A 27,767-nucleotide genomic window follows, 5' to 3' on the forward strand; every position below is an offset into this window, starting at 1 on the left:
TGAATAGCAAACTAATACTCAGTATGTGTTGGGCTGTCTCCACGAACACGTGTGTTGCCCGTATTCTCCAAGGCAGATTGAGCCATTCAGTATCGATCACGGTCAAGTGTTGGTGCTAGACGCTTTGACAACATCCGAATTCCGATTCCCTCCATGGCTGGGCTGGTGCATTCTAGCATACAAGTGCATCCATGATTGTAGCAGTTTTCTCTGGCCTCTAAACATTGGTGCTGGCAGTGTGCAAGGGGATGGGTATGCTGTGTGTGGATATCAGGACATGAGTGCGTGGAATGTTCAAATGTTTCAGCAATCTCCGACATCTATCCATGACATCTACTGCTATGGACTGGATTGTCTTTTGTGCCATGTTTAGTGCTTCTCAGTGTATCACAGTGGACTCTGCCTTGCAGTGGTATTTGCTGTTGTCTCTATCCTTTCATGCACTAGGCTCTTCTTCCTTCAGAATGTAGTGGAGAGAACCAATGTAGGAATTATATAGTGCTTTAAAAACACAACTGTGACGTCAAATTCCAAACTGACAGCGATGCCCGACATCTAGCCACGACAACTACTGCTACTGCAGACTGAATTCGATACATTGCAGTGGACTCTGTCTTGCAGAGGTATTTGTTATTGTTGTCTCTATCCCATCACATGATAGATTCTTCCTCCTCCTCCTCCTCCCCCTCCTCTTACTCATTCTTCGTCCTGGTGTAGCTCAGAGAACCATCTTAGGGGTTATATAGTGCTTTAAAAACCAACTGCAACATCAAATTCCCGATTGCTCAATTTATTGTTTCTGATAGTGGTAATGCAAGCGCACACACCAGTCTAAACCTTCTGCAGATTGTTTAAGCACATAGTATGCAACTGAGCTGGAATTTGAAATTTTCAGCTACTTCCAACCTACGGAATTTCCTGCCAAATGGCCTAACTGTGCCGGTATCCACTGATAGGAGGCAAGAGGGGGAAATCCAGTAGGATTTGGAAACTGGTTGACTGCAGGATAGAATCCCGCCAAGTATTCCAATCCTAGGATCCCCCTACAAGAAGCAAGGAAAATCTGCCCTGCACAAAGGTATCGACTTATTGAAGTTGTCAATGAATCTGATAAATTGGGGGAATATTTCCAAGACATCCACAGCTGGGGGGTATACCAGGTAAACTCTGCTTTGTTTGCGGTTCGATCCGGCTGTGACTAACGGCCTGTGCAGACCCGACAGTGGCACTCGACAGGACATGGCGACTTGAGAGAGAGAGAGAGAGAGAGAGAGAGAGAGTGTTTCAACAGGAATTTCTGAGGTGTCAAATATGAAACGGTTGCCCTCCCTGAAGCTTTTGTTGGGCGATTAACACAGTGCATTGGCTGCTGCAGTGGCGTGAGTCGGCACTGTGTGTGGGCCAGCAGACAGCAGATAGCACGTGTTTCACAATCGAAAGATTTTCAACAGGGTCATTATGTGTGATTGGTATTATATTAATGGTATCCCTTGTGCTATTTGCATAAAAAAGTGATCGATTTAATTAATTCTTCTCAATGTATTTCACATGATCTGCGTCTTCCCAAAGAGGAGCAAATATGAGCAAGAGTTATCCAATCCCTGAAAACTGAGTTTTTTATAAATAGACAGTATACCCACAGCTACATAACTGAATTTCCTATCGTGAGATCCTTCCTCCCCAGCACGGAGCTGCCATTTTCAAGGTGGGTGGGAGAGGAGAAGTTGGGGTGGGGAGCATAGGGCAGGGGTATTTACCAGCGGGAGGGGTTAATGAATTTATAAATTTAACTAATTGATCAATCAAATTGACAGAGTGGAAGGGGGCCATTCGAATAACTCAGCCCTGAAAGTGTACTTGTATTGGTGAGGGGAAGGTGGGATGGGTGGGAGGAAGAGGGGAAAGGGAAGGGGTGAAGGGAAGTGGAGGGTTGGAGAGGTTTACCAGGAGTACAGGTTATCCCCAGGGGGTCAAAAACCAACTCCAGGGGGTTATAATCCACTTAGCAGAACAATAGATTAAGATTATAAATCAATCAGCTGTTACAATTTAATTAATTTGAATATCAATTTAATATCAAAAGTGATAAATAGTATTAGGTTAAGGACCTGTCAATCCAAAGAGAACAATAAGTTAATGGCTGACTGGGAGTAGAACAAGAGGCTTACCCCTGAAATATGCTTGCCCCTGATTTATGTGACCCACACTAACAAATTGTCTTCACACTGCTGTTACCCAACTACTCCCACTGTTTGTATTTTCTCCCATATTAGTCACTGGAACCGTTAATGTGCAGTTTACAGATCAGACACCTGGTACGCTACCAGTACCGTCTTCTGAAGCAGTTTCTTGTATCAGTAAGGCCCAGGGCTTCCTGGGGCAATGCCATCGAGTGTTGTTGAGGTGTAGTATGTCAAATGGCGTCAGACATTGCGTCTTGGACAGCAATAGTGAGAACTTCCACCGTCTCACCAATTTGTTGTGTGTTGTTAATTTCATGTCTGGAATACGACTAACAAGCTTTTCCTTGAACAGAGTCAAATTCATGCACTTTTAGTTCAGTATCCTGTGTGGTTCCATGTCCTGCAGTGTTTCTTCTGTGTGATGTATTACAGGCATTTGTTCTGAAAAATGGCTCTGAGCACTATGGGACTTAACTTCTGAGGTCATCAGCCCCTAGAACTTAGAACTACGTAAACCTAACTAACCTAAGGACATCAGACACATCCATGCCCAAGGCAGGATTCGAACCTGCGACCGTAGCGGTCGCGCGGTTCCAGACTGTAGCGCCTAGAACCAGTCGGCCACTCCGGCCGGCATTTGTTCTGAGTCCAGATCATTTTCAACCTTAAGGTTGAGTGTGGATGTGATGCGCTTGATGAGGGCTATGTGTAAAGCTCTGGTACTGCCAACAGTGGAACATGGTAGTGGTTTGGTGACGATTTGGACAGCCAGATCGTGGTGTTCCGTGGGCCCCATGGTTACCCTACAAGGTAGTACTACTTCCAAGGAATATGTGAGCATTTTGGCTGATCAGGTCCATCCTATGAAACAATATTTTTCCCCAATGGTGATTCTGTGTTCCAAGATAACTGGTCACCTGTCCACACAGCGCTCATCGTTCAGGACTGGTTTTGTGAACACGATAATTTGTCGCATCTCCTCTGCCCACCACAGTCACGAGCGAGATTTCAATGATACTGAGCATTTGTGGTCTACTTTGGAGAGATGGGTGCTTGTCTGCTATACAATTTCATCGTCGTTATTTGAACATGCCACAAGTTTTGCAGGCACATTCCCTTAAAAAGCAAACATGTCTTGTATTTATTCCGAGACGACTGTAAGCTGTTTTGAATGCCAAAAGTTTTCCTACAACGCATTAGGGACGATACTATGTTGTGTTTTTGGTGTTTCCATATTTTTGTCCAGCCCCTGTATGTCTGGTATCGTATATAGCTGAATAGTTTCCAAATATTGTGTATGGTGTGAAAGTAGAAATCGTATGCTGTTTGAAATGCATGATGTGCCAACAAATTCAGGTGCTACGCTTTAACGCTACTCACGCAAATTTAATGGCTGAACGTGCAACGTAGAGAAGGGCATTGTATTGCCAGTTAAGTTGCCACAGATGACAATTACCAAAGGCGTATAACTTCAAGTTGGCATAGCAGTGCGATAGCAGATTATTGTGTTAATATGATTCGCCAAGAACGTCAGGTGGTGATGCAGCTGAGCATCCAAGGTGGTCACTCGGTGTGCTCCTGCATATCCTCATAAATAGAAACGTAGTATTATGTTTAATTTATATATTCTGGTATAGTCCATCTGTTGTCCCTCAGCAACACCATAACAAATGGGACAATTTGTCATTGTTTTATAACGAATTGGGGGAGAGATCGACTGTGCTCTCGGTGAAGGGATAATTGCTGAGTTCGTATGGAATAATTCTGGAAATTCAATGAAAAGCTACTGCCTGCAAGGATACGAATAGCTAGGTATGAATAGTATAACTCACTCGGTGGCTCGTATAACACTGATACTAAAATCGTCACTGTTGCACTGGCAGCCCAGGACAGGTCATTATGGAAACAAATTTGTCGTCTTGCAGCTACTGACTACCCTTTTACGCGCCCACTGACCAGTTGTTAGCCGTAATGGCATGAAGTCTTATAGATTAAAATAAAAATGCAAGCATAAAGATGTTTTGTACAATTTAACCATTTTAAACTTACGACTAAATTTGAATGCAGCCAAATCATAGCCAACTGGAAGCATCTGACGTCTGTACCGTAGCTTATAGAACGTGACAACTTTGTATATGATGATAATCTAGCCACTGATATACAATGAAGTGACAAAAGTCCTGGGCTACCTCCTATTATCGTGTAGGACCTCCTTTTGCCTGGCGTGATGTAGCAACACGGCGTGACATAGACTCAACGACTCGTTGGAAGTCACCTGCAGAAATATTAAGTCTAGTCGTCCATACTGCGGAAGTGTTGCCGGTGCAGTGTGTTGTGCACGAACTGACCTCTTGATTACGTCCCCTGACTGTTCGATGGGATTCATGCCGGGCGATCCGGGTGGCCAAATCATTCACTCTAATTGTCGAGAATGTTCTTCAAGCCGGTCGTAAACAATTCTGACCTACTGACATGATATCGTTGTTTGGGAACATGAAGTTCATGAATGGCTGCAAATGGCCTCCAAATAGTCTAACATAACCATTTCCAGCCAATGATCGGTTCAGTTGGACCAGAGGACCCAGCCCACACCATTATGGAGCCACCAGCAGCTTGCACTATGCATTGTTGACAACTTGGGTCCATGGCTTCGTGGGATTTGTGTGACACTCGAACCCTATCATCACCTCTTACCAACTGAAGTCGGGAGTCATCTGACCAGACCACGGTTTTCCAGTCGTCTAGTGTCCAGCTGATACGGCCACGAGCGCAGGAGAAACGTTGCAGTCTATGTCGTGCCATGACCAAGGACATTCGCGTCGGTCGTCTGCTGTCATAGCCCATTAACACCAAAATTCGGAGCTCTTTCCCAACGGCTACGTTCATCGTACGCCCCACATTGATTTCTGCTGTTAAATCACGCAATACAGTTTTTCTGTTAGCACCGACAAATCTTCGTAAACGCCGCTGCTCTCGGTCGTTAAGTGAAGGCCGTCGGCCACAATGCTGTCCTTGTTGAAGGTAATGCCTGAAATTTGATATTCTAGAACGCTCTTGAGTCTGTGGCTCTCGGAGTATTGAATTCCCCATTTTCGAAATGGAATATCCCATGCATCTAGTTCCAATTAGCATTCAACGTTCAAAGTCTGTTAATTCCTGTCTTTCGCCCATTTAATCAGGTCGGAAACCTATCCACATGAATCACCTGAGTACAAATTACAGCTTCGACAATGCAATGCCCTTTTACACCTTTTGTACGCGACACTACCGTCATCTGTATATGTACATGTTGCTATCCAATGACTTTTGTCACCTAGGTGTAAGGATGGAACTGTTTTTGCGATTGGCCAATTCTGCAGTGATGTAGATGTTCTTCCTATCACTATTCAAAACTTGACGGACGGGACGCAATGGCAACACACTGAATTCTCTTCGTGAAGCGCGACAGTTCAGATCTCCGTCTGGTCATCCAGATTTAGATTTCACACGGTTTCCCAAAATCACTTACGACTAATGCCAGATGGTTACTTCAGAGAGCACACGGACGATTTCTTTCTCCATCCTTCCTAAATCAGAGAATGTATTCCGTCTCCAGTCACGTTGTCGTCGGCGGGATGTTAGGTCTTAATCTTACTTCCTTCTTTTACATTCCAAGAATAAATGCACGTTGCTCTACTTAGGTTTCAAAGTAATTTACACGAATCACTAATAAATTAAGGAAAGTCACAACAATAGCAACAATTCGTGGTGACAGAAATCAATGGACACAGCAGGGTTGTACAACTCTAACACCGGAAAACCTGCGGCATAAGACTAGGATACATCATCTGTATGTAGCAGGCCAGCGTATCTGTCAGGAGATGACGGCGATTTGTCCTTGGAGAGAGATAGTAGACAGCCGCGATCGGCATTGCTCGAATGGCACAGATAAACTATCTGATCAAAAGTATCCGGACACATATTAGTAGACATTATGATGGCTTGAAGTCTCCTGGGGAGAATTTCAATGAGGTGTCTGAATGTCTGTGGCGGTATGGAAGTCCATTCTTCCTCAAGAACCGAAATCAGAGGAGATATTCATGTTGGACACTGCGATCTGGAGTGAAGTCACCTTCTGCCTCATCCGAAAGGTGTTCCATTTTGTTCAGACCGTATTATATGCAGGTCAGTCCATGTCAGGACTGTTATTTTCCACAGACCATTGCCTCGCAGATGTTGCTTTACGACAGAGTGCATTCTCATGCCGATGCTATGATTGTCTCTTCACTGTTCCTCTATTGTATGTGTAGTATGTCGTAACAAGCCTAGATTTACTTCTGTAGAGTCGAGCAGATACTACAACACATATAGGATATTAGATCATTTTAATAAAATTTGAACACTCTAAAATACTTAACTTGTAAACTATCCACGTCCACAGGAATGTCATTACGTATTTGTTACCGTCTCTAATCACATTAAGTGTTATCACTTGATACGGTACAGAATGATAGTCACATCTTAATGTGCAACTGACTATAAACTTAGATACACAGTTCCGACTAATAGTTCTGTTAGGTCGCAGGCGGATCTGAGATACGACGATGCTGTCATCGTAAGCGATGATTACAGGGTGCGCTGTGTGGCGCTGCACTCAGACATACAGGGTGTTTCCGTAAGAGCGTGCAAAAATTTAACAGGGCATAGAGCATGCTCCACTGAACAATTTGAGTAGGGGAACCGGGGGTCAGAGAAGCCAGCTTAAGGAGATAATAGGAATAAAATTACATTACTGTGTACTTTTTTATTTACATTAGTTACTGTTAACTGCAAATACCATTATTGACGCAATGAAAATACCATTTGTACTGTATCTTACAAGATGTACTGAAACTGACGGCCATCAACCTCAATGCTAGCGTGACATCGGCGGAAATGGCGCACCCTGACAAATATCCCTGGTGTGTTTCGAACCACATCACAAGCTGCTACAATTCTGGCAATTAATTCCATCTCCGTATCCGCTGGGGTCTCACACACAAGAGACCTTAGATATCCGCATAGGAAAAATCGATGGGATTCAGGTCAGGTGACCTCGCAGACCGTGGAACAGGACCTTCCCTTCCAATCCAGCGACCAGGAAATACAGCACTGATATGTTTGCGGATATCCACACGGAAGTGAAGCGGTGCATCTTCATGGTCTATCCACATCCTCTCACGAACAGCCAAGGATACGTTCTCCGACAACCCAGGTAGAACTCTTTGGACGAACCTTAAGTAAAGATGGCCATTCAGACGGCCAGGTAAAAGCTATGACCCAATGAGATTGTCGCCTACAATGGCGGTCAAGAATGTACATGTAAATAAAACGTAAATAAACAGCACTGTACGTGTAAACTTTGCTTTCATATCTCCTTAAGCTGGATTCTCGGGCCCCAGATTCCCTACCTCAAATTGTTCAATGGAGCATTCTCAATGTCCTGTTACATTTTTGCACGCTTTTACCGAAACACCCTGTGGTATACACCACTTCTAACAAACACCGAACAACGCGCTCCAGCACGCGGCCGCCAAATACATCGCTGGCCGCACTTCTCTGGGCGGCCCGCTGCTTCCATCGCTGGCCGTCTTCACACGCACGCTCGCTTACGTGGCCGAGAAATACATAGCTGGCCTCACTTCTCCGGGCGGCTCGCGGCTACCATCGCTGGCCGCCTTCGCGCGCGCGCGTTTGTCAGCACACAGCAATTGGCTACGCCAGGAAACATTGCGATTGGTTTTCCCTAGAAAACAGCGACCCCAGCCGACGGCTCCATTAACTAGCAAGCCTTATATAAACCCGGCCGCCGCCGTAAACTACAGTTCTCATCGGGAAGTGCAGTACGCCGTGTTCCAGCTGCTTGTGGATGACTCGCCGCACCACTCGAGGTTACCTGGCTGTTCGGCGGAAAATCTTGCGACTTTACTTGGAGAGACTGAACTTCACTGGACTTCGAAATAATTACGGGACCTCCACCCCACCATGCACATTCGGACATTGGTATAACCAAACTTTAATTCTGCATTACTTCTGAGTGTGAGCCTGGGTAGACGCTTGGCTAACATAATTGTTAAAAAGTGATTTGTGATTTAATAAACCAGACTGAAGAGGTTATTGTGTTATTCCTGGTTATAACACACCCCGTATGCAAGCTTCCGGCAGCGGCGGCCTTATAGGAACTCTTGAGGGCATGTCTATGGCGGCACCTCCCATTCTTTGCTGCGTCTGACATTGCATGTCTCGAGCTTGCGGTGCCTTTGTGAGGTATGAACCTCACTCTTCTGACAACACCACACTCCTCCCCATCGAACCTCTGCACCGCCGTTTTGTAGCGAAGAGTCGCTTGGCGGCAAGGGGAGTAGGCCTGAATGCGGAATTCGATGAGGAGACAGGGATCGTAGTTACGGCAGAGACGTAGACACTATGGATGAGCGGAAAGCAGGACGAATTCCAGGAACGTCAGGCCGGATGTCCGGGGTTGATACCTCGACTGACATCGATTCGGGTTGCAGGGCCGGCGACGACATCGGGAATGTCGACGGCGGCGGTTTGACGTCGATGTCCACGGGCACCATTCTGGACGAATGTGACCGCGATAGGCGGAGAGTCCGAAATAACTGCTTTTGCGGTCTCCAGCGGCGTGCTGGGTCTGTGGGCAAAAATTCTGCTGCCGAATCACTGGCATAAGAGCGCCGCAGGTGTTTCTGGCGACGCCGATGCAGCCCAGAGAAACCGTGGACGATGTAAATCGAACGACCCAAAACTTGTCTGATGACACCCTGCTCCCAATGCTGACTTTTGCCAGAGATTCTGAAGAAAACTTCATCTCTTGGTTGAAACTTTGTTTTACCCAGCGGAAGGAACTGTTTCTACGGTGGCCGCAAAAGATGCAGCGAGGTACGGTGACGACGATCGTGTAATAATTCTGCGAGCGACTTCTCACCATTTGGCAAGAAGCGATAGGAGGAAAGAAAAATCTTTAACGCTTGCTCCCATGTGTGGGAGGAACGGGGTTTCTCCAAGTGAATTTTGAACGTTCGAACGAATCGTTCAGCTTTACCGTTAGACTGAGGGCCAAAAGGAGCAGTAGTTTCATGGTGTATGCCACTGTCAGCGCAGAACTGTTGAAAATTGGCTGACGTGAATTGTGGTCCATTGCTCGTGGCAAAGACCTCAGGAAGATGGTGGATATCATGGGAACCACAAAAGGAAATTTGCTTTATACGTCTACCACCAACAACCATCACGCATTCCAGAATGGACCTGTGAATTCACTGCGTACGTGTTGGGTACGGTCCGGACAGGCGTGGCCACTGAAAAAAGCATTGTGGCTTAGCGGACTGATACTCCGCAAAAACATTGCAACGAGAGGTCATTTTCTGAATTTTGGCGTCGATGCTCTGCCAAGTACAATGATGTCGGGTCAGTTGCTTTGTGCGAACTACGCCCCCGTGATCTTGATACGACAATGACAAAACTTCTCGTTGGAGGGAATGAGGAATCACAACCCATATATCATCGGTCTCTGTATGTAACAACAGAACACCTGACCACGCGGATAGCGCCTGACGGTGAGAAAAGTAGCAATGGTTTACTGCGTGGAGAATTTCTTTCAAACTATCTGGCCGCCCGTGGCGCACATATTGCAAAACTATCCAAAGAACTAGGTCAGGAGCAGTTCTGCCTGCAATACGCCGGGAGTCAATAGGAAAATTTTGAAGAGTTCCATAATCTGGAGTATCAATTTAATAACCTGATTACTCATGAATCAAACGTTGTGTTGGTACCGACAACTAATTTAGGCAACAAGTCAGCGGTCGAAAGTTGTTCAGTAGGCCTTTACAACAACTCGTATCGATAATTTAACAACAACAGAGCCACTCATTGAGATTTTTGCAGTATTCACAGTGGGACAGGCTTGCAAGGATAGAACGAAGTCTTTAAGGCTGATGATCTGTGATAAAATAGAACTACCAATCATACAAATATTGGTAGAACTTGGAAAAACCATAGATAATGGCGACTGCCATTTTTTTTAAGTTGGCAGTAATTGCACTGTGTTTTGTTGTGAGTTTTTGAGGTAAATGCAATGGGCCTATCAGATGAGTCAGTTCTATGGGAGAGCATTGTTCTAATCCTGTAAGAATATGCATCCTCAGCTAACATAACGGGCTTATGGAATAAAATTACTTAACAGTGTGTCCTTTGACTGCTGAAATGCTCCTCATGTTCTAGGAACAACACGAAGGAAACACCTTTCCGGCATTGCCAGTCCAATGGAGCAGCAATGTGTGCAGTATTTGCAATAAACTTAACGTAATAGGTTAATTTGCCAGTGACGGCCTATACCTCCTTGATGTTACAGGGCACTGGCAAATCTTTGATGACAGAGGAGTACGAATCAGCAGGATGAGCAGGATAAGTACCCTATGCATTTATGACCTGTGCTAAGCACTCAAATTCTTCGTGGAAGAAAGAGCACTTTTCCTCGTCACACATTAAGCCAGCCGCAGCAAGCACGTTAAACAAACACTCTAAATTTGCCAAATGTGCAGTAGGTATACGACCCGTGATAACGATATCATCCAGATAGTGTGTACATGAAGAGACTTTGACTGTTAATTGTTTCCAGAAAATTTGAAAAATAGCAGGAGCGGAAGCATTTCCGAACGTTAGTATCGGAAACTTGAAGCATCCAAGGTGAGTGTTGATCACAAAATATTACTTGGTCTGAAGTTTCATATCAGCGCACACTCCACTGTAGAGTGAAAATTTCATTCTAGGAACATCCCCCAGGCTGTGGCTAAGCCATGTCTCCGCAATATACACTCCTGGATATGGAAAAAAGAACACATTGACACCGGTGTGTCAGACCCACCATACTTGCTCCGGACACTGCGAGAGGGCTGTACAAGCAATGATCACACGCACGGCACAGCGGACACACCAGGAACCGCGGTGTTGGCCGTCGAATGGCGCTAGCTGCGCAGCATTTGTGCACCGCCGCCGTCAGTGTCAGCCAGTTTGCCGTGGCATACGGAGCTCCATCGCAGTCTTTAACACTGGTAGCATGCCGCGACAGCGTGGACGTGAACCGTATGTGCAGTTGACGGACTTTGAGCGAGGGCGTATAGTGGGCATGCGGGAGGCCGGGTGGACGTACCGCCGAATTGCTCAACACGTGGGGCGTGAGGTCTCCACAGTACATCGATGTTGTCGCCAGTGGTCGGCGGAAGGTGCACGTGCCCGTCGACCTGGGACCGGACCGCAGCGACGCACGGATGCACGCCAAGACCGTAGGATCCTACGCAGTGCCCTAGGGGACCGCACCGTCACTTCCCAGCAAATTAGGGACACTGTTGCTCCTGGGGTATCGGCGAGGACCATTCGCAACCGTCTCCATGAAGCTGGGCTACGGTCCCGCACACCGTTAGGCCGTCTTCCGCTCACGCCCCAACATCGTGCAGCCCGCCTCCAGTGGTGTCGCGACAGGCGTGAATGGAGGGACGAATGGAGACGTGTCGTCTTCAGCGATGAGAGTCGCTTCTGCCTTGGTGCCAATGATGGTCGTATGCGTGTTTGGCGCCGTGCAGGTGAGCGCCACAATCAGGACTGCATACGACCGAGGCACACAGGGCCAACACCCGGCATCATGGTGTGGGGAGCGATCTCCTACACTGGCCGTACACCACTGGTGATCGTCGAGGGGACACTGAATAGTGCACGGTACATCCAAACCGTCATCGAACCCATCGTTCTACCATTCCTAGACCGGCAAGGGAACTTGCTGTTCCAACAGGACAATGCACGTCCGCATGTATCCCGTGCCACCCAACGTGCTCTAGAAGGTGTAAGTCAACTACCCTGGCCAGCAAGATCTCCGGATCTGTCCCCCATTGAGCATGTTTGCGACTGGATGAAGCGTCGCCTCACGCGGTCTGCACGTCCAGCACGAACGCTGGTCCAACTGAGGCGCCAGGTGGAAATGGCATGGCAAGCCGTTCCACAGGACTACATCCAGCATCTCTACGATCGTCTCCATGGGAGAATAGCAGCCTGCATTGCTGCGAAAGGTGGATATACACTGTACTAGTGCCGACATTGTGCATGCTCTGTTGCCTGTGTCTATGTGCCTGTGGTTCTGTCAGTATGATCATGTGATGTATCTGACCCCAGGAATGTGTCAATAAAGTTTCCCCTTCCTGGGATAATGAATTCACGGTGTTCTTATTTCAATTTCCAGGAGTGTACTTTCTTTCAGGAGCGCTAGTTCTGCAAGGTTCGCAGGAGAGCTTCTGTAAAGTTTGGAAGGTAGGATACGAGGTACTGGCAGAAGTAAAGCTGTGAGGACGGGTCGTGTGTCGTGCTTGGGTAGCTCAGTTGGTAGAGCACTTGCCCGCGAAAGGCAAAGGTCCCGAGTTCGAGTCTAGGTCCGGCACACAGTTTTAATCTGCCAGGAAGTTTCATATCAGCGCACACTCCGCTGTAGAGTGAAAATTTCATTCTATAACTTGGGCTGTTCGTCCATCAGGAACTGTAAACGTAAATCAATCTTGGGTAGGAATCTGCCCTGTCCCAATCTGTCCATTAATTTCTCCAGTCGTGGGAGAGGAAATGAATCCATGACAGTTTGTCAGTTTACGATAGATTTGAAATCAGCAAAAAGATGTAAACCTCCTGGTGGCGCCTTAAGTATGACCAATGGGGATGCCCACCGACTTGCAGAAAGAGGTTGCTTCACCCCACTGTCTTTCCATCGTTACCATTCCTGAGCAACTTGCTTACGTATAGCGTAGGGGACGGGCCCAGCACGTTAAAAAAGTGGTTGCGCATTGTTTGTAACTACTGTGTGCTTCAAAATCTTTATTCCTTCCTAATCCTGATGCACTGTACTTATTACGCAACTCAGAAACACTGGCTCTGAAACACTGATTTGTAACAGATTGTATCGTATGCACAGACTGAACAAATCAACCAAGTCTAACCAAAAATATTTGCACAGTTTCTAGAACATAGCACATGCAATGAAATACATTTTGTAACATTGCAAAAAGTCTCTGGCAAAATGCACCCACCAAGCACCGGATGTTCCTGACCGTCCTAAGAAGAAAAATCGAAGCAGGCATCTGTAGATGTCTTTATTGATCAGGGAAACAGACACACCTGCGTCTAACTGAAATTTTTCTTTTGAGCCACTCTCGATTCGACAAAAATTTGTTCCTTTGTCTGTGGACTCCTGTAGATGGTTTCTGTGAAATGGAAAAGTGAGCCGTCGATGGTTTTCGCTGCAATGGCAGTGCTGACAAGGCTTACTCGCTGAAAGCAAGCTACGCTGTGGTCACGCAGTGCGCTGAACTGCTGCTCAGAACAATTACATTGCTTATTGACGTTATTTGTGCAATACCAGACACACACTCCATTTTTTACTTCTAAACTGTTTCCATGTTTTATTTGTGGCGTTTAGGTATTCAACACTTCAGTTACCTTTGACAGCAATCGACACACAACTTTCATTTATGATTTTCCTTGATTTATAAGATGCAGAGTGTATTTCTACATCTACATCTACATTGATACTCCGCAAGCCACCCAACGGTGTGTGGCGGAGGGCATTTTACGTGCCACTGTCATTACCTCCCTTTCCTGTTCCAGTCGCGTATGGTTCGCGGGAAGAACGACTGTCTGAAAGCCTCCGTGCGCGCTCTAATCTCTCTAATTTTACATTCGTGATCTCCTCGGGAGGTATAAGTAGGGGGAAGCAATATATTCGATACCTCATCCAGAAACGCACCATCTCGAAACCTGGCGAGCAAGCTACACCGCGATGCAGAGCGCCTCTCTTGCAGAGTCTGCCACTTGAGTTTATTAAACATCTCCGTAACGCTATCACGGTTACCAAATAACCCGGTGACGAAACGCGCCGCTCTTCTTTGGATCTTCTCTATCTCCTCCGTCAACCCGACCTGGTACGGATCCCACACTGATGAGCAATACTCAAGTATAGGTCGAACGAGTGTTTTGTAAGCCACCTCCTTTGTTGATGGACTACATTTTCTAAGCACTCTCCCAATGAATCTCAACCTGGTACCCGCCTTACCAACAATTAATTTTATATGATCATTCCACTTCAAATCGTTCCGTACGCATACTCCCAGATATTTTACAGAAGTAACTGCTACCAGTGTTTGTTCCGCTATCATATAATCATACAATAAAGGATCCTTCTTTCTATGTATTCGCAATACATTACATTTGTCTATGTTAAGGGTCAGTTGCCACTCCCTGCACCAAGTGCCTATCCGCTGCAGATCTTCCTGTATTTCGCTACAATTTTCTAATGCAGCAACTTCTCTGTATACTACAGCATCATCCGCGAAAAGCCGCATGGAACTTCCGACACTATCTACTAAGTCATTTATATATATTGTGAAAAGCAATGGTCCCATAACACTCCCCTGTGGCACGCCAGAGGTTACTTTAACGTCTGTAGACGTCTCTCCATTGATAACAACATGCTGTGTTCTGTTTGCTAAAAACTCTTCAATCCAGCCACACAGCTGGTCTGATATTCCGTAGGCTCTTACTTTGTTTATCAGGCGACAGTGCGGAACTGTATCGAACGCCTTCCGGAAGTCAAGAAAAATAGCATCTACCTGGGAGCCTGTATCTAATATTTTCTGGGTCTCATGAACAAATAAGGCGAGTTGGGTCTCACACGATCGCTGTTTCCGGAATCCATGTTGATTCCTACATAGTAGATTCTGGGTTTCCAGAAATGACATGATACGCGAGCAAAAAACATGTTCTAAAATTCTACAAGAGATCGACGTAAGAGATATAGGTCTATAGTTTTGCGCATCTGCTCGACGACCCTTCTTGAAGACTGGGACTATCTGTGCTCTTTTCCAATCATTTGGAACCCTCCGTTCCTCTAGAGACTTGCGGTACACGGCTGTTAGAAGGGGGGCAAGTTCTTTCGCGTACTCTGTGTAGAATCGAATTGGTATCCCGTCAGGTCCAGTGGACTTTCCTCTATTGAGTGATTCCAGTTGCTTTTCTATTCCTTGGACACTTATTTCGATGTCAGCCATTTTTTCGTTTGTGCGAGGATTTAGAGAAGGAACTGCAGTGCGGTCTTCCTCTGTGAAACAGCTTTGGAAAAAGGTGTTTAGTATTTCAGCTTTACGCGTGTCATCCTCTGTTTCAATGCCATCATCATCCCGTAGTGTCTGGATATGCTGTTTCGAGCCACTTACTGATTTAACGTAAGACCAGAACTTCCTAGGATTTTCTGTCAAGTCGGTACATAGAATTTTACTTTCGAATTCAATGAACGCTTCACGCATAGCCCTCCTTACGCTAACTTTGACATCGTTTAGCTTCTGTTTGTCTGAGAGGTTTTGGCTGCGTTTAAACTTGGAGTGGAGCTCTCTTTGCTTTCGCAGTAGTTTCCTAACTTTGTTGTTGTACCACGGTGGGTTTTTCCCGTCCCTCACAGTTTTACTCGGCACGTACCTGTCTAAAACGCATTTTACGATTGCCTTGAACTTTTTCCATAAACACTCAACATTGTCAGTGTCGGAACAGAAATTTTCGTTTTGATCTGTTAGGTAGTCTGAAATCTGCCTGCTATTACTCTTGCTAAACAGATATATTCCTATTAACTTCCATATTCAGGGATGCTGCAACGGCCTTATGATCACTGATTCCCTGTTCTGTACATACAGAGTCGAAAAGTTCGGGTCTGTTTGTTATCAGTAGGTCCAAGATGTTATCTCCACGAGTCGGTTCTCTGTTTAATTGCTCGAGGTAATTTTCGGATAGTGCACTCAGTATAATGTCACTCGATGCTCTGTCCCTACCACCCGTCCTAAACATCTGAGTGTCCCAGTCTATATCTGGTAAATTGAAATCTCCACCTAAGACTATAACATGCTGAGAAAATTTATGTGAAATGTATTCCAAATTTTCTCTCAGTTGTTCTGCCACTAATGCTGCTGAGTCGGGAGGTCGGTAAAAGGAGCCAATTATTAACCTAGTTCGGTTGTTTAGTGTAACCTCCACCCATAATAATTCACAGGAACTATCCACTTCTACTTCACTACAGGATAAACTACTACTAACAGCGACGAACACTCCACCACCGGTTGCATGCAATCTATCCTTTCTAAACACCGTCTGTACCTTTGTAAAAATTTCGGCAGAATTTATCTCTGGCTTAAGCCAGCTTTCTGTACCTATAACGATTTCAGCTTCGGTGCTTTCTATCAGCGCTTGAAGTTCCGGTACTTTACCAACGCAGCTTCGACAGTTGACAATTACAATACCGATTGCTGCTTGGTCCACGCATGTCCTGACTTTGCCCCGCACCCGTTGAGGCTGTTGCCCTTTCTGTACTTGCCCAAGGCCATCTAACCTAAAAAACCGCCCAGCCCACGCCACACAACCCCTGCTACCCGTGTAGCCGCTTGTTGCGTGTAGTGGACTCCTGACCTATCCAGCGGAACCCGAAACCCCACCACCCTATGGCGCAAGTCGAGGAATCTGCAGCCCACACGGTCGCAGAACCGTCTCAGCCTCTGATTCAGACCCTCCACTCGGCTCTGTACCAAAGGTCCGCAGTCAGTCCTGTCGACGATGCTGCAGATGGTGAGCTCTGCTTTCATCCCGCTAGCGAGACTGGCAGTCTTCACCAAATCAGATAGCCGCCGGAAGCCAGAGAGGATTTCCTCCGATCCATAGCGACACACATCATTGGTGCCGACATGAGCGACCACCTGCAGATGGGTGCACCCTGTACCCTTCATGGCATCCGGAAGGACCCTTTCCACATCTGGAATGACTCCCCCCGGTATGCACACGGAGTGCACATTGGTTTTCTTCCCCTCTCTTGCTGCCATTTCCCTAAGGGGCCCCATTACGCGCCTGACGTTGGAGCTCCCAACTACCAGTAAGCCCACCCTCTGCGACTGCCCGGATCTTGCAGACTGAGGGGCAACCTCTGGAACAGGACAAGCAGCCATGTCAGGCCGAAGATCAGTATCAGCCTGAGACAGAGCCTGAAACCAGTTCGTCAGACAAACTGGAGAGGCTTTCCGTTCAGCCCTCCGGAATGTCTTTCGCCCCCTGCCACACCTTGAAACGACCTCCCACTCTACCACAGGTGAGGGATCAGCCTCAATGCGGGCAGTATCCCGGGCAACCACAGTCGTAGTCCGATCAGGGGATGCGTGGGACGAGCTGGCCGTCCCCGACAAACCCCCATCCGGACCCCCACAGTGATGCCCATTGGCAACAGCCTCAAGCTGTGTGACCGAAGCCAACACTGCCTGAAGCTGGGAGCGAAGGGATGCCAACTCAGCCTGCATCCGAACACAGCAGTTGCAGTCCCTATCCATGCTAAAAACTGTTTTGCAAAGAACGTTTGAACTAATCTACAGAGAGCGCAAACAAATCGACAAAATTTAAACGGTTATTAAAATACAAGATTGCCTAGTAAATGCAGTAATGCTGCTACTTGCGCACTGCTGACACTGCTCGGCGGCGGAAGGAGACTAAGCGAAATTACACTATTCAGGTACTAAAACACGATGCTACGCTCTCAAATACTATAATACGCCCGAAATTTATGAATTAAACAATGCAAGAACCAAAAACACGCAAAGAAATTAAGAATTAAACTATGTAACAAATGAGTGAGCTAGGAGTATACGACTTGCTGCTGCAGCTGCTTATCCAACGGCGGCAGGGAGCACACTGACTGCGACCAACCGACACTGGCCGTTCAAAACAAAACAGTAGACAAACGACTACTCGAATTTACACTATTCAGGTACTAAAACGCGATGCTACAACTCTCAAATACTATAATACGCCCGAAATTTATGAATTAAACAATGCAAGTACCAAAAACACGCAAAGAAATTAAGAATTAAACTATGTAACAAATGAGTGAGCTAGGAGTATACGACTTGCTGCTGCAGCTGCTTATCCAACGGCGGCAGGGAGCACACTTCTTCTAGTTAAAGAAATTCTAAGTCAGGTTTATTAATCTACGATGATTTTGACCTCTGTGGGGTGTTAATCAGTATGTATATCGAAAAATATTGCGGTATTGCAAGACGTCATTGGGGCTAATGCTCTAGTAAATCTGATTTACTACTAACACTCATTGAGTCTCGCCACTGAAGATGTGTTCCCCACTGCGATCCAGTTCTGTGCCTATCATCCTGTACGAATTTAGTACACCATTTTGCTGCAAAACTTACATCAACGACGAGAGACGAGGCATGTCGGGGTCGTTTAACTGACTACTGCTCACGAAATTAAATTTATGGTGATGACTGCATTCAGAGGTTAAAGGGTAAAGAGAAACAGAATCCCAAAGAGTAAAATCATGACCAAGAGGTCATGACACAGCGACTGTTTAATTAATATGAAACAACCCACCTATCATCCTGTACGAATTTCGTACACTGTTTTGCTTCGAAACGTACATGAATGCGACAGCGGGCGGCTTCTGACCAGCGCTTGGGCGTCTGCCGTTTACCCACCGGCACGCGCTTCCAGCCCCTCGCCTCGCTCAGTTAGGGCAAGCGATTGAAAATTTGCCAAGCCCATGTATTCACTCCCCGCTAACTGCAAGAAGAATCAATTCAACGCAAGTTTTGGAATTAAAGGAAGTTAAAGGAAATCCTCCGCTATCATCACGCACTCTCGCCGATAATGCCGCTCTTTTCATATACATAGGAATTTATCGATCAATTAGACCTATTGTTTCGTGGAACTAAATGCGCTAAGTGAGAAAGAATGAAACACGAGGCTGGCTACAGCCTGACTTCTTCAGTACAGTATTGAAGAAATCTTCGTTACTTGGATTCATCGCATATATAAATCGGATACCTTTCCACCCTCCAGTTTCATTTAATTCTGTGATTATCTTCTTTTAATATATACTTTTCTGGTGGATCAGTGTTGCCAAAAATTCCAGTACTGATAATTATAAATTTCGTTGGGAAAAAGAAATCTCGCAACAAATCGAAAAATTGTAACAAAGTTTTTAAAAACTGCTTTCATTTCAGGGATCTGCTCAAAGATGGAAAATGCCACGATTTTAATCTCAAACAGTATCTAGCTCGCCAAAATATCTTGCTACACGGGTATGAAGCGAGGATGTTTCGCCATTTGCCGAAAGTAAGTTAAATTATTATCATAGCAAACATGATCACATTATGCTAGTTAATTCGTGTATTCTGAATGTCACATTTCCTGAACAAACTTTTAGCATTAACGAGTTGTGCGAACGAATATTGACTAAAATAATCGAGACACGTTCTGAAACATTCCTTCATGTACGAAAATTCGTAGTGATTCTATCTGATCAATATGAAGAAAATCTGTGCATGGAAGTAGCTGTATTTCAGAGAAATGATGCAGCGAATGTCATGGAGGTTACATTTTGCAGATTGTGTTCGTGATATGTGAGCGCCTGCTACAGTTGTGCAGCTGCCAAAATTATTTCACTAAATCTTCCGCCCAAGACGAGAGCAAAGTTCCTCTCACAAAGACATTTTTTGTATCTAGGATCAATTCAGAAAGCAGACTGAGTTTCAAGAAATCAAAATCATCATCAACTGAGGGTGAAGATTCGTCGTCAGCAAGTATGAGTAAGTACAACTGATGAAACCAGAAGAGTTCACTGTATAATTTGTTCCTATAACCTATCTTAAAGATTTATCTTGCACTTTTGTTTAGTAATAGGGGAAACATCATATCTTTTCTCTCGACCAGTGACTGGTATTGTGATTGTTACTTGCTTTGTACCATGGTCACGAAAGTGTTGTGCTTTAACCACCTTCCAGGGTAATAATGTAACATGTTTGCATGTGTCCATTTCCTAAGATACCATAATGTAATATGGGAGGATGGACAACAGAGAAACATGGGGTGGGCGCCAGACCATGGTTATGAGGAGCAATGTGTAGGAAAGGGTTAAAGGGAAGAGGGGGCCTTGGTGTGGGGAAGGGTAGGGAGTGTTCTGGATTTGGTAGGAAGGCTAAATGTCAGAGTAGTTTGCGTTATCTGGGAGAGGGAAACTGTCGAAATTGTATGGGGAGAAGATACTGAGTTCGTGTAGGCGTATAGTTGATGAGATATATTGGTATAGGTATCACGGCATACCAGGACTGGTTGGTAGAGGGAAAGGAATGGGATTGTTCGAGAATGCTGTTGTTTGTACTCGTAGATGTTTCCACCCTTGTTCGGGAAATTCAGTTTTCCATTTAATGTTTTCTTAGTGAAGGGCCTTTCCCTCCCTGTCTTCTTTACTTGACTTCCTGCGGTGTGCCGGTTCTTCTTGTGGACTGGCGAATCTTGTTAGATTCGCTGTTGGCAGTAGGTATGTTCAGTCTGCGAATGGGCGCCTTTTTCTGGCTTGAATGTTTCCTGCAAGCCCGGGTCAGGCTGCAGCCGCGTCCACGTGAACAGGCCCTCAGACAAGCACCTGAAAAGTATCCTGTGTTAAACATAGTTTGTAATTTTCTAAATTTTTTCCCGTTTCTGAGAGTGCATGCTACTTTATTCACCGAATGTCAGCTGACAAATTTGGACCCACGCCTGGTAGAGTAATGCAGTCCCCATGCTCAGCCAGTGACTAGTTTTAGTCCTGAGATACGTCGGTTGAATTATTTGAATCTCCACTTAACTGTTACCCTTTACCGTTCGTCAGATACCCTAAAAGCTTATATTCTCTCAAGGCGCAATAAAACTGCCACAGAATAACCTATATTTTTCCTTTGCACCTGGAAAAACCACTCCCTCGATTCTATTAAAAGTTCGTTCAGTCTGAATGTCCAGTTGAATCTCACGTGTATCGTTCATCTTGTTACTCCAGTCTGCAATGATGCCACTGCTGTAACATCCCATGTTTGGCAGAATTCATACACGGTAAGGAGTACGTACCAAATTTCAATCTTTTGGTAGACCATTTCACATTTCGATGAAGACAAGTTGCTGAATAGTGAGTGTCTGAACTGTTAAACCAAACTTTTGAAAGAGCCCACTGTTCGCAAAAATCTTGTGATACACTGAATCGGCAAAGGAACTTGTGTAGGCATGCGTATTCAAATACAGAGATATGTAAACAGGCAGAATACGGCGCTGCGGTCGCCAATGCCTATATAAGACAACAAGTGTCTGGTGCAATTGTTAGATCGTTTACTGCCACTACAGTGGAAGGCTATCAAGATTAAAGTGAGTTTGGACGTGGTGTTATATTCGGCGCACGAACGATGGGACACAGTGTCTCCGAGATAGCAATGAAGTGGGGATTTTCCCGCACGATCATTTCACGAGGGTACCGTGAATATCAGGAATGCGGCAAAACACCAAATCTACGACATCGCTGCGACCAGAAAAAGATCCTGCAAGAATGGGAACAACAATGATTGAAGAGAATCGTTAAAGGTGACATAAGTGCAATCCTTCCGCAAATTGCTGCAGATTTCAATGCTGGGCCATCAACAAGTGTCAGCGTATGTACTATTCAACGAAACACCATCGATATGGGCTTTCGGACAACACGACACAAAGCTGTACGTCTCGCCTGGGCCCGTCAACACCGACATTGGACTGTTGATGACAGGAAACATGTTGCCTGATCGGACGAGTCTCGTTTCAAATTGTATCGAGCGGATAGACGCGTATGGCTATGGACACAACCTCATGAATCCATGGACCTGCATGTCAGTTGGGGACTGTTCAGTCTGGTGGATGGTCTGCAATGATGTGGGGCGTATGCAGTTGGAGTGATATGGGACCCCTGATACGTCAAGATACGACTCTGCCAGATGACACGTAAGCATCCTGTCTGATCACCTGCATTCATTCATGCTCATTGTGCATTCCTACAGACTTGGGCAATTACAGCAGGACAATGCGACACCCCACACGCCCAGAATTGCTACATGGAAGCTCTTCTGAGTTTAAACACCTCCACTGGCCACCAAACTCCCTAGATACGAACATTATTGAACATATCTGGGATGCCTTGCAATGTGCAGTTCAGAAGAGATCTCCACCCCTCGTACTCTTACGGATCTCTGGACAGCCCTGTAAGATTCATGGTGTCAACTCCCTCCAGCACTACTCAGACATTAGTCGAGTCGTGTTGCGACACTTCTGCGTGCTCGCGGGGATCCTACACGATGTTAAGCGGGTGTACCAGTTTCTTTGGCTCTTCAGTGTATTTCCATTAGGGGGAGGGGGAATTGGGCAACTGTGAATATTAAGCTTTATGCGCCATTAGTGTCAACGATCTTCACTGCTTTTAAATTTAACTAAAAATGTTGTACTGGTACTGAAGAAATACTGTTTTATAGGAAATATTTTAACACATTACTTGTACATGGCCCAAAGAGTGGCCGGTCAGTTGGTAAGAAGTTTTCTTTTAAAACAAGTCATGCTTCAGCCTGCAGTATTCACCTACTGACTGTACTCAAGATACTGTGTGAGAGATGCCATTCATAGGTGTCAACTGGAGAGAGGGGAGGAGGAAAGAAAGAGGGGGGAGAGCAAGTGGCGGCACTTGCCCCATCCTGAAATCTGAGGTAGACGTTCTTTAATTACAGAACTCTGAAGTATTTCTGAAATACAAGAGAGTGTTCAAAAGTAATGTCTCCGATTCTTGTTATGTAAAAATTATTAAAGCTTTTTAAATAAAACAAACGTTATTAACATTTTACATCTTTAACCTTCATGTCTACAAATTTACTGCTCTCTGCTGCTAGAGGGCTCCGTATTGTAGCGTGTAACATGACAGTGTGCAGCGTAATTATGTCGGTGCATGAGAAACAGCTGCTGTAATAGAATTGCGAATACGAAGAGTTTGTCCGCACATGGAGCACCCTCTCCTTCAGCATGACAATACCAGCTGCGACATCTGCAGCAATCCGACGCCTTGAGTTGACTGTCCTTGGTTATCCTCCATACAGTTCGGATTTGGTTGCATCTGAGTTCCATCTGTTTCCAGAACTTAAAGAATACCTTCAAAGGGTTCTCTTTAACAGTGATGAAGCGGTGCAAGTAGAGGTGACGTTGTGGCCCGTCAACGAAGTCCAATAGTCTACAGTGACGGTATCAGCAAACTGCTCTCTCGTTGGAAGATATGTGTTCATCGCACGGGTTGCTACGTTGCGAAATAAGTATGTAAACATTAATAATGAAGATGTAGAATGTTAATAACGTTTATTATATTGAAAAAACCTTAATACGTTTCACATAAAAAATTTCGGAGGCATTACTTTTCAGAACGCCCTGATTCTTCTCAACCGCAGATCTGACGATACAGAATGCAAGGGGAAACACTGTAGCTTTAATAAATACTATGTTGTTGAGTTTCTAACGGGGATTATACCAGTTTCTTGTCGTGGCGACGTTGTTATACAATGGGGGTGTGGACCTTTACAGAATACTGAAGAAATAGAGTACCCGATCTTTTCTCACTCGCTTTCTTGCGCAGCTCTTAATGAGCTACACAAACGAACAGTTCCAACACATAGCACTGTATAAACGTGGCTGAAATATACCTGTACTACAGCCGTCCCCAATATCCATAAGAACAGCCCCTTCACCTGTCGCAGACCTTAACCGGGACTGTAGGTTTACATTCGACCCATCAACGCTTCCCCAGACTTTATACACTTTTACACCATAGAGCTATTTCAGTAGAGTGTGAAGAACATGGCCATGCCATGCCATAAGTGTATTATCCTATACTTCGTCTGTGGACCCAAATGCACAAGAAATACCATAAATTTCTTTTACTTCACGTCTATGGTCATAAATTTTTTTGTCATCAGACTACTGGTTTCGCTCTATAATGACCATCTTAAGATCTGTTTTATGAAAACATGTCCTAATATACTGAAGCCATGGTGACATCGTCAAATGTTAAACACAAAATCAGCACCAGCATCGTCAAATATGTATAAATAACAGCATATGCAAGAGTCATCTTGTCAGCAGCACTACTGTTCAAAGTATATGTTTTTATAAAACAGATCTGAAGATGGTCATCATAGACCGAAACTGGTAGTCTGAGGACAAAAACATTTGTTACGATAGACGTGAAGCAAAGGAAATTTATTCTATATTCAGGTTACTGTTCGATTCGCGACCATGTCGCAGCTTGTCAAGAAATACCAATTTCTTCCCTGGAAGAGAGGAAAAAATGATGAAGTATCAAGCTGGATACGTGTTTGGGACTTCTTAAAATAAGTAAATGGCTCTTAAACTATATGGGGTGCAATCCAGTACGACATCCAGCCAAAGAGTTATAAGCTCCAAAGGGTTATAAGTTCTGTCATTCAGTTGGCAAGCCTACATAATTACGCTCCAAACCAGCGAGATGAGGGCCATCTTCGTTGAGTCCTAGAGAGTTTCTTCTACCGACTTTTTAATGGCTGTTCTCGAAGGTTTTCTACATCGATATTCATAGAGAAAAGTGCTGTAAATTGGACTCCCCACATAAAACGAATCCCTTGTCTCTTGGTTTTGCTTTCTTCCGAACTCTAGTGGGATCCAATGTAAAACGTATTTAGGCTTTGACCACTGTGTAGTGGGGTGTACAAGTCACCCACTTGACTTGTCACTGGTCAGTTCGACATTACATGTCTTGTGAGGTATCTGCGCTAGCAGAATAGAAATTCAGAAAACACAAGTCCGAAAACAATTTATTGCACTCACCAAAAATTATACAATCTCCCAAAAGACAACAGACTCGATCCCTACTGCGGATCGTCACAATTATACAACAACAAATAATAATACAAAAGACCCGACTCTCCCGGAAAGAGATCACAATCAAACAATTCTACAATATCAAGATGTTCATCGACTATACCAAGTCCATCTGTAAGAGACTGACCAGCTAGAAGAGGCGTCTGGCTGTGGCTGCCGGGATGGCAGCTCGGTATACTCCCAAGCGGTGTGTCGAACTGCACTTTGCTGACAGTACGCCGCCTTATAAAGCCCGTTTGGCGGATGTATCTGTCGAAACTATTTGCGATCACGTGCCTGGCGTATCAAAGTAGTTCCTGAGCTTGCTGCGACCTCTGATGAAGCTGTTCTGCAGGCTTCGCGAACAGGTAGCGGTCCCTGGTGGCCGTTGGTGAAGACCTGGTGTTGTGTTGTGTTGTGTTGTGGCCGCCGGTAAATATTTGTGTGGACAACACGGACGACGTAGGTTTTCCTGATGAATATACGCCCTGTGATGCGGGCATCCCGTGTTGGTTGGATGTGAAGTGGGATGCCGATGCAGCAGGCGTTACGATTTCTGAAGTGGGCGGCCACAACATCTTGACAATCGAAAAAACTTTTACATTGTGCTAGAATTGTCTTTATTTCTCCTAGAATTTGGCAGGTAAGCCTCTAGACCTATATGTTTTTTTTGGAATTACAAGGTTTATGATTAATGTTTATGATCAAACCATTGCATCAAGATGGTTGGTTAAAAATTTATTCTGTTAACAAAATGTGGACTTTAGTCACGTGAACTGGACCCCCGTCAGTTGCTTAAACTGTATCCCTTGCTTTTTCATGTTTAAAGTCCGCCTGTGTTTGTACACACTCTTATTATCGTGGAATTCTCTTGCAGAGTCTAAGAGGATAATGGGGAAGGTTGATCAAAGGAAGTGATGTATTGATACAGTTCCTTAAAGGAAGATAGGGTAGAAGAATCCCAGTAAATAGTTTAATCTTCCAAAATCACTTATGATGTTGTCCAACATTAAATACACTACACCTGAGAAAGTAGCAAAAACAAGAAGAGGCAGACCTACAATTTTGGGTTAAGATCTTGAAGAAGAACTGATTTAGTATTGTCTTGCTGTGGAATATTCTTTATTTGGGTTGACTCGTAATGACTTGTAGAGAAGGGCTGTACAACTGGCAGAGAGATATAACATTGAACGCCCTTTCAAAGGCGAAATTGCTGGGGTGAAGTTGGTTTTCTTAAACGACACGAAACCAAACTGTCAGAAATAAAGTCTACAGGAACATTCTGTAAGAGGAAACTTTGGTTCAGCAATGCAAACACAGAGAAATTAGATAACCTTGTGAAATATTTTATACCCACTACAAAATTAGATTTTTTATTTAATACTTTTTCTAATTTTATTTAGTAGTATTTAGATTAGTTTTGTAAAGGATCTGATTTTGGCAACTATTTTTCAAACCCACTAAGTGTAACGCATTTGAAAATAATTTTTAATAAGAACTTTTCATTGAATTTTCTAAGAGTAAATGCAAATGGTGCATAACATTATAAAGTAATGCTTTGAAAACATGATTTTTTTACCATTTTCTATTTTTTTTTAAATCAAAAACAAAATGTGGTTGAATTTTGAGCACATTCGTCTATTAATAATTTCAAAAGATGTACTTTGGACATATTAATGAAGTATGCCTACCTTTAAGGTATAGCAGTTCCAATAATCTACATTCCAAAAACTGTTGGTAGGATAACTAACAAACATTAAAGACCTGAATCTCAACTATGTAGTAATACAAAAAATTGCACTTTTGGAATCGTGCCCCCTCTTGGGTAAATTTCTGCAAATGCCCATGGCACCATCCCTCAGACAGGATTATCCAATGTTTTACCATACGGACTGGACCATCTTGATTATCATGGACAATTGTGATTGCTCCAACAGTTATCACTATATCAGGGAAGATTTAAAAGCTGATGTGATATGATTTTTACAACGATATTTTCAAGTGAATTGCATTCAAACTGCACAAGTTTTCCTATATTTTGTAAGGATAATTCAGCCCTTCTTTCGACATATTGTCCATTGTACAGTCAGTTACACAATTCGCCAGACCCCTCGCCTCATCGTTATGCTGAACTGCACAGCTTTACTGCCTCTTAATACAGCACAACATGCAAGGACACGACCTACTCTCAACACACTGTCTATAGGTGTGGTGTCGAAAAACTATCTGAACACTGTCAGACAGTTTTAGACACTGTGTGAGACTATTTTTCTGCTGATTTATTTATTTCTTATGTTTTTCTGCTGTGTTCAATAAACTAACGGAAAAACGCTATGTAGTATGTACCGTACCAATGAAAATTAATTGCAACTTATCATGGTAATCTAGTGAAAAAGTCTTTTTTAATGAAACAAAGTATCCCCAATTGTCACGAAATTAGCAGGGTAATATGCACTTTCGGGTTCCATATGGTCTGTCTCTACTTTCAGTCTACAGTCATACTGAAGCAGCGTTAGAGGATTAACACGAAAGTATGCAAATCTAGCAGTCTCATCTACATCTACATCATACTCCGAAAGCCACCTAATGGTTTGTGGCAGAGGGTACTTTTTGTACCACTAATTGAGCCCTCCAACCCTGTTCCCTCGCGAATAGCACGTGGGAAAATTGATTGTCGGTAAGTCTCTGTATTGGCTCTAATTTCTCAAATTTTCTCCTCTTAGTCATTACGCGAGAAGTATGTCATAATTATTGAGCACATAACATGTTCCATAATTCTACAAGAGA

The 27,767-nt window shown here is 44.5% G+C and overlaps 1 protein-coding gene across 1 annotated transcript in view; it reads left to right on the forward strand.

Moving 5' to 3' along the window:
• The window catches only part of LOC124556234 (protein tyrosine phosphatase domain-containing protein 1-like), a 375,836-nt gene that overhangs the window by 181,845 nt on the left and 166,224 nt on the right, over window positions 1-27,767 (forward strand). The window contains exons 6-7 of the mRNA XM_047130223.1: window positions 19,286-19,397; window positions 19,669-19,870. Coding sequence (XP_046986179.1) covers window positions 19,286-19,397; window positions 19,669-19,870 — 314 coding nt within the window. The remainder of the gene's footprint in view (window positions 1-19,285; window positions 19,398-19,668; window positions 19,871-27,767) is intronic.

This window comes from Schistocerca americana, chromosome X (assembly GCF_021461395.2).
Source record: "Schistocerca americana isolate TAMUIC-IGC-003095 chromosome X, iqSchAmer2.1, whole genome shotgun sequence".
Taxonomy (NCBI): Eukaryota; Metazoa; Arthropoda; class Insecta; order Orthoptera; family Acrididae; genus Schistocerca; species Schistocerca americana.